Below are 8839 nucleotides of genomic sequence, written 5' to 3'. Positions count from 1 at the left end.
TCACTCTACAATAGAAAAGATGAACAAACTTAAGATGGAAGGTATGTGAAAGAAAGAACAATTCTGATGCCATGTTGGGGGTGAAAGGGAACTGTGATGGACAAGTCTGAGAAGAATAAATATTATGAGTGTATTAATTATTTTAGCATTTGGGGGAAATTTCTTCAGAAACACAGAATTGCAACAATAAAATGATACTTTTTTTTTTTTTTTCTGTTTCTTAATGTGCTTTTTTTTTTTTTTTTCCGGTCACTTAGATAGAATACTTTTTTTGAGATTGCCGGTTATTGGAAGCAGTATTTGAATTTGTTCACCAGAAATTGAACCATTAACAGTGATGTTAGTGGTGTTGGAGGATTCATTAAAGAAAGGATAAAACCTGCTGCACTTTTTATGCCTTCATGTCCTGAGAAGCACAAAGCATTTTGTTTTGCCAGTGCTCAGGTCTGTAATTCCACGTAAACGACACTACTAAATTCAAGTTTGAAATTTTCTTTATAAATGCAGGCAAAAGTGCTTTGGGGGGTTCTTTAATTTTTTTATTTTATTTTTATTTTATTTTATTGTCTGTTTAAGTCAAAGCACTTTATCAGCAGATCCTTTATCCTAAAACTCAACCTTTGAAAAATGAATCTCCGGTGAGGATCAGCAAGCTGACTGGGTGATATTCTGGGCTACACAGATTACATCTTCTAAGCTAGTACAAATCATTGGGTATTGTCCCAAACATCAGAGTTTTAATGTCTAAAGACAGCTGTACAGGGCAGAAATAAGAGTTATTTATTCAAAATATTTGGCTTTGTTTTGCCTCTCCTCAACCGTCACTTTTGTTCTCTGACTGTTATCAAAACCAGAATTACTGAAGTTCTTATAGTGATCTTTGTCAGGAAGAGAAGCAATCACCTTCAGAATATGGAAGCAGACAGGAACACTGGTGGATAGTTTTATTTGAGATGGAAATTGCTTTTTAAATCACTTTTTAAATGTCATGAAGAATAGGGGAAATATTTGAGTTCTTGTTGTGAGAAATAGTTGAAAATCAGAATATTTGTTTGAAAATTATCTCACAAGATAGTGGCTTCCTGATAATGCCCTGGTTCACAAAGTTAGGCTTTGTTTTCCAGTTTCCTTGCTGCACTGAAAAGGATCAAATAATGTTCCATTCAACATTGGCCTTGCCCCTTCTGCTAATTGCAGTCTCATCAAACCTTGCAATGGCAATCAAAAAGGAAAAAAGAGCACCTCAGACATTATCAAGAGGTAATGTATATTTCACTTTATGTAGTTATCTCCTCATCTTACCATGTAGGTCTGGAAATGTTTTTATTTAGAATATACCTGAAAGCATATATATACTTCCTTAGGTTCACTTATCTCTAAGGATAAGTGAAACACTAAGTAATGTATCTTTTTCCTCCATGTCATTTCACTCCATCAGTTTGTTCTTAAGAATATGTCTGAGGGCCTCATATAGCCTCTGTAATTTATGTCATTCACAGTGACCTAGTAGAAGCAAATAAACTAAATTAAGTCTCTGAAACCCATCTGCACTTGAAGAACTGTCAGTGAAAAAAATAGTTTTTCAGATGTCTATTAAAAGATAATTTGATATGGTAACTTATAGCTCCTGAAATACAATTTCATAACTTAGTTTCTGTGCAATTTTTTTCTACAGACCCATTTGTATATGCAGAACAACAGGTTGAGCCATTTGTGGGGTTTGAGGATGATCTTTCCTTTTCATTTTCATTTTCATTTCCTTATTAGCAGATAGTCACACTTAAAAGATTCTCTTGTGGTTCATGATTTTCAACCTGGATGTTAAATGAAGATGCTATTTTAAGTTCTTTATGTCTAATCAAGAAAAAATGACTGGAAAAATATCTGACTGAGGTCTTTTCCTATTCTCAGTCTTCCCTCTCCTTTCAGGTCCATTCACCCTCCAAAATTTCCAGCTCACTTCCTGAGCTGCTCTGCAAGCTGTGCAAAGCATGCAGACCCCATGGCTCACCTTTGAGTTCTTCCCATACAAAGCCTTGGCAGAGCCCTGCATCAGAGGCTAGTTGCTTGGGAGGCATCTGGGCAGCAAAGGGAAGTATAGGAACAGATCAACTGTAGGAACTGTACTGATGTTTTAAGTTATTCCATATGACCAAAAATAAATAAATAAATAAATACAGGGCAATCAAAAAGCTTCATAAAATACCAGAAACAAGGATAAATGCTTTTCCATATGAAACACTTCATATATACAGGACAGCATTTTCTAACCCCTGGACTAACCAAAGAGAAATATCAAATCACTTTTCGTAAGTAGTATCCACGGAGAATGGTTACACCCAATCTGGTACCTATTGCCTATCTTGCCTAGATCAGAATTCATTTTTCCCACTCAGCCAAAATTCAAAAATAAATAAATAAATAAATAAATAAATAAAAGAGAAAAAAAAAAAAAAAAAAAGAAAGAAAGAAAAAAAAAGCAAGAAGTCAATTTTATTGTGTCAGCTTTGAAACAAATTATCACAGAAAGCAAGTGTCAGTTTTCTAATTCTGATTTATGGGATTTTGGGATACTGCAGAGCCTTGAGCAAATTACATGTAATTTTCACAGATCAAAAGGGAATACTTAAGCATGCTGTAAAATGACCCCAGCTGACTTCTCTGTGTGACTACCTATGTCAGCAGTTGATTTCAGCCAGGGCTGGGAACACACTGGTTAAGAAGCCAAAACCCCACCATCAACCAGACAGATCTGAAATCAAAGTCACTCTCCTGAAAGAAGAGATGGCCTAGTAGACTCACAAGCAATTGTCCCATGAGAAAGCTAACAGCAAATCTCTGCATAACCAAGGCTGGACCAAGCATTGACCAGACAGTGCAAAAGAACGGGAGACTTAACATGGTCCAGACCCAGAAGCTATTCTGCCATGTGCAGATTTTTATTTAACAGACATTCTTTTATTAAATTATTTAATTAAATGAAGCACTTGCAACTCAATGGATTGAAATGTGTGACTCAGGAGTTATGTTTAAAACTATGTGTTCTTCAAAAACTATTCACATTAAAGTTAATATTATTTGACTTTTCATATTTTATTTTTCTCTCTCATTTTTATAAGCCAGCTTTCTTTTTAAACACATCTACAGCGTCTACATTAAATACAGAACAGACAATATGAAGAAGAAATATGAAGATATAAGGAATTTTGTCACTGATTTAGGGACCTCTAAGTATTCAGGAAGAGATCTAATGAGTTTGTCAAAGGACCTGAACTGGGTACAAATCCTCAGCCAGCTGAGGTCTGTTTTTTAAATATCCCAGTGCACCTATCAGCAGATTTAGAATTTGCATATCCACAGTGTTTGGGAATATTTGACTGGAAAAAAAAAAATCCTATTTATTTACAACTACCAATAAATGTCAAAAATGTAATTTCTTATGAGTTACTGGCATGGCCACCAGTTAACCATTTTCTTATATTTCTAGGGTGGGGAGATGAAATAACCTGGGTACAAACTTATGAAGAAGGGCTTTATCAAGCAAAGAAAAGGTAAGAGATTACAAAATAGTTTGAGAGACAAAGCTGTTAATCAGACAGTCATGCTTGAATACACTGTAATGAAACAGAACAAAGAAGCACTGTCATGGTTGATTTGCAGACCACTCACTCAAATAAAACAGATTTTCTGCATATAAATAAAAGCACTTGTAGAGATCTTATGACTCTGAAGCAATAATAGACCATTAGGCAAGTCTGCTTTGAACACTGTCTTTTCTTTGTGGAAAGATGATACTGCTGTTCAACAACAGCAGTGTTGTCATTTGAATAGGCAATGATAAATAGACAATAATAATACAGTTTTTGTTTGTTTGTTTGTTTGTTTGTTTTTTAATGTATCATGGATCTCTGATTTCCTCCTCAGTCAACAGCTAGAAATCAATTATATTAGTTCTTGTATGGTGACTTACTACAATTTCTCACTATCCTGGTAGGACCAAGAGTTAAGTGAGTCATTCTCTGAGTTTCAGCTGAAAATATGTTTGAGGATGCATAACAATACTTATTTAAATCACTATTCCCATTAATTTTAGACTATAATAGTGTAGCACAAGATATTGCTAAATTGAAATTTAGCAAATTGAAATTTCAATTTAACAATATCTTGTGCTACACTATTATAGTCTAAAATCATATTTATATTATAGGAATCCTGTCTGGATGCCTACCTGGGCAACCTACTCTAGGGAACCTGCTTTGGCATGGGGATTGGACCCGATGATCTCTTGAGGTCCCTTCCAACCCCTACAATTCTATGATTCTATGAAAGCAAATTGTTTTTAAAGTAAATGACAATCAATTTCTTGTACCCTGTGAAAATGTCTATGAACCAAACAATTCTTGACAGTGACTGCAAATCAAGCATTAATAACTCATTGGCTGAACAGTAACACAAGTTGAAAAAATGTAGGAGAAAATGCATAGAATTGTTTTATATTTTGACATGCTAAAAAATATAAAACTTTGATAATCTATAAAAACATTTACCAAAATAAATAAATAAATGAAAATAAAATTAGAGTATATCTGTTCAAGAAAGCTTAAAAGAAAAAAAATCTTTTCATAGAGAGCATTTGATGAGAAACCTAATTTTATAAAAATTATTTCATTCCAGTTTGCAGATTATTTTTATTTTATTAATCATGGAGAACTACACGCCTAGGCTATATTAAATATCTCTTCAGTACTCATAGTTTGATTGTATATTAACTAGGAATGAAATGATTCTGACTCTTGTCACAGAATGCTGTGGTATCTCTCTTGTAGAATCTTCTACTTTAGAAAAACTATATAGACAAGGAAACTCTGTTCCTCTACTTTCTTTTATTTCCTTTGTCTCTTTTACAAAAATGCCTGTCATTCCTCACAGAATGCCTATATGGTTTTCCTGTGAGTTAACATAAGATGAAACAGGCTGCCCAGGGAAGTGGTGGAGTCACCATCCCTGGAAGTCTTTAAAAGACGTTTAGATGTAGAGCTTAGGGATATGGTTTAGTGGGGACTGTTAGCGTTAGGTCAGAGGTTGGACTCGATGATCTTGAGGTCTCTTCCAACCTAGAAATTCTGTGATTCTGTGAAATGTAATTTGCCTTTTCCAGTCTGCTAGTAAAATTATCTATTTATGTACTTGTCAAATTATCTAACCACATGTTTTATTATTGTTAATAAAGTAACAAGCCACTGATGGTCATTCATCATTTGGAAGACTGCCAATACTGCCAAGGTAATTTTGATTTTTTTTGAGTGTTAAATTTTTGTAAACATATTTATAAGAAACTACAAATATCTATATATTTACCTTGTACTTACAAAAACTTATTTAAATAAATAGGTATATGAAATTGTAGTTGAAAAGCTATGAATTTATTACTATTTTTTTTACAAAAAGTACACTATGAACCTACTAAAAAAAAGAACATAAAATATTCAGTGCTGCTGTCCATCTATCCCTGATGCAGCACTTGTCAGTTTAAATTAAGAGTAACATATTTGTTACTGACTCATTGAACAGATTTAATATTGTTGGCCCTCCTGAGCGGGTAACTAGAGAAGCAGACAAGACTGATGAAATTGATCTAACAAGAATTTTCTGAGAATAAAGTACTTTTGTCAAGCCGAGACATGGTATCTGTTGAAACTACAGGCTTCATAAATAACAGAAGAGAGCTTCCATTTTCATAGCTGGGAGGTTGCACAGACAAGGGTCAAAAAAATAAAGGCTGTGACAGAGCCCTGAAGTGTCTCCTCAGGAATGTGAATCGCCAGTGACAGGAACAATGTGGCCAGTCTCCAGTACCCAAACACAGAAGGAAAAGCAGTGTTTGTGATGGACTTCAAAATGCTCATGTCTTTTCTAGCACTGAAGAAAGCTTTTGCTGAAAATGAAGAGGTACAAGAAATGGCCCAAAATAACTTCATTATGCTGAATCTCATGGTATGAAAGGTTTGGGGAGATTTGACAGGTATCACTATTTGGCTTGTTTTTTCTCTTTCTAAGTCTTGAATTTTTCATGCCATCTAATTACCTCTGGCATTTCAGTTACATGCATATATATGCATTTGTGTGTGGATATACACACACAAGTAGTACCTTTGGTGTTTCTGTCCTCTGGTATGAGATTGTTCACAAGGGATCCTACTCCAGGAATATATATTTACAGGAATATTTTAATAATTAGCTTTAATTTCTCTGCCAGCATGAAACTACAGATAAAAACCTGTCACCTGATGGACAATATGTGCCTCGAATCATGTTCATAGGTAGGTACAATATTTATGCACCTTTTCAAGATATGATTTCTGAATCTATGCAAGTGTCCTCTCCTGGGGACATCAAAATGAATAATTTTGTAAAAAGAAAATAGCTTAGAACTTGTCATTACCATTAATCTGGAATTTGGCAGACCTGAGTTCAGTTCTCCCTCTATCGGAGGCTTCAGCCCCTGTGAACTTCTCAAGTTACAGATATGTTCTGGGGGGTATGTTGTGTTTGGGAGCAAGGTGCCTAAATATCTATTAGCATCTGGGCCTCTGTTAACCCCTGTTAGCTCTTTGTCTTTCTTGCTAGCACTGTTAAGAGATAAAGTTTGCTGAAAGTAAATATCTAACAATGTAGATGTCCATAGTGCAGACATTACCAAAAAAGTCAATGGCCAGTGGAGTCTAAGAAATGATTTCTTGCATTGCAAAGTTGACTTTTGGAATAAACCAAATGAATTGTGCCCCACTGTACACATTCCTTTTCGCTGACTGCGCAGGGAACCTAAGGCGGCCAGCTCTGGCATAGCATCCAAAGTTAGGTGGGATGAAGCCCACACTCAAACAGAGCAAGGTAGCAACAGGAGTTTGATGATTAACTAACAAAAAATTTGTAAAAGGAACCTGTTGAGTAATGTTCACAACTTGCTTTCACAATAGAAACATTAAGATCCACAAGATCTTAGCTCTGAAGTCTCTCGGTAGGTCATGCTAATATTGCATTGTCTGCATCACCTTCACTATCTGTCCAGTCAAACTGGCCTCTCCTGAGGTAACCCCAGAACTTGTTATACAAGATATTTTTCTTTAAATATGGATGAAATGCATGCGTAATCAATCCCTTAAAAATAGCTGCATAATATAAAACTGAGCTCTAGCTTTTGTTCAGGATTTCTCCACATAAAGAGCAGTTGGTTGGAACAGAGCGTAACGGCCTCGTAATTGTATGGCTGATGAAATCAGGACTTCTCAGGAACAGGGCTGTCAGTGCTGCACCATGGGCATCACCTTCAGCTGTTGTGGAAAGCAGTGATTAATATGGTTATTTTTTCAGACCCATCTCTCACAGTAAGAGCTGATATCACAGGAAGATACTCTAATCGGCTATACGCTTATGAGCCACAAGACATACCATTCTGTAAGTGCCCGCTTCATGGTGTTCCATTTCACACTGTAAGCAGCCAGATACACACTAATCTCAATCATCTGTGCTTGAGAATCAGTTAAGATCTCAAAGTAATGAATAAGGAATGTGTGTGAGCATTTACAATCATTTATAATCATATAATCATATAACCTGTTCTAGCAAGACATGTTAGCCCATTAGTAGTAGTCCCACTGAATTTACTGGGACTACTCAGGTAAGACAAGTTGAAAGAGTTGTGTGAGAGCAATCAGGACCAAGATCTGAGCAGTTTGCTGGAGAGTGGTGAAAGTCACTATGGCTCAACTACAATATAATATCCAACTGCAATATGTAAACAGCTGGTGGTGGGAGGAAAACAGAAAAAAAAAATGCTGATGGTTACCTGAGTACCATCTATGACCCATATTTTGAAAAGGAATGTGATTTTTCAAGTTGAGCTAGTCCTTACACTATACCATCTACCTGACACCAGTGCAGTATCTCACTGCAAAAATGTATGTCACATCTGATTACCAGGTTTGCTGTTGAGAAGTAAAGAAGTTGAAAGGAATCTTGTCAAATCCCTTTAATTTAAACGTTTTGATTCATGAAAGTTTTTGCCTTCAGCTTTAGCATTCTTACGCAAAAACTTTTACTACATACTTTTACTATATGCAAGAATTTTTACTATATACTATACAAATCTCTAAAATATAATGTGTTAATGAATTAATTTTATAGTGAATAATATAGTGAACAATTTTATAGTGAATAATTTTATAGTGAATAATTTACTAATCAAAATAGATTTTCTTAATCATATAATGCATTTTAAGTACATTTTACTGTTCTTATTTATTTTTCTTTCAGTAATAGAGAACATGAAGAAAGCATTACGTCTCATTCAGACAGAACTGTAACAAACAGTGAAATGATCATAGCCTCTACAGGGTGAAGCTACACCAGGATATCCAATATTTTAAAATATTTTAGTTAACCCTTCTGTCTCTACTAGTATTTTGAACTCTAACCAAGCAACTTTAATATACCAGATTTTGTAAGAAATACATATGCATGATTTGGAGAACAAACATAAAAAGGCTATCATGCCCACTTGGGAAACAGAGAAGAAATCTATCAAACACTTGAAGTTAGTTTTCTGAATAACTGAAAGTGATGGTTTAAGGTGCAGCAACTTTGAGCTGCATTTTATTAATTCAGCTATAGCTTCATTGTCAGCTACAGCTTCTGATCAAGAGCTATGGACAATCTTTTTTTACGTCAATTTACAATTTATTATGTAAGGTAATATCTACATCTCAGCTCCTAATTTTTATTTTTATTTCATGTAGCTTGTAAGTCTTTAGTGTAGCTCAGATTTACATGCTTATTTCTC

General features: G+C 34.9%; 1 protein-coding gene across 1 annotated transcript; it reads left to right on the top strand.

Moving 5' to 3' along the window:
* The first annotated feature begins 1154 nt into the window (after nt 1–1154).
* On the top strand, nt 1155–8363 carry AGR3 (anterior gradient 3, protein disulphide isomerase family member). Its single transcript, XM_032180623.1, has 7 exons — nt 1155–1260; nt 3488–3551; nt 5231–5283; nt 5918–5994; nt 6257–6320; nt 7372–7455; nt 8314–8363. Exons 1-7 carry the CDS (start codon nt 1155–1157, stop codon nt 8361–8363), a joined length of 498 nt encoding a protein of 165 aa, XP_032036514.1.
* Nucleotides 8364–8839: the final 476 nt, after the last annotated feature.

Source organism: Aythya fuligula, chromosome 2 (assembly GCF_009819795.1).
Source record: "Aythya fuligula isolate bAytFul2 chromosome 2, bAytFul2.pri, whole genome shotgun sequence".
In the NCBI taxonomy this organism is placed as follows: domain Eukaryota; kingdom Metazoa; phylum Chordata; class Aves; order Anseriformes; family Anatidae; genus Aythya; species Aythya fuligula.
This window is presented reverse-complemented; position numbering and strand designations above follow the sequence as displayed.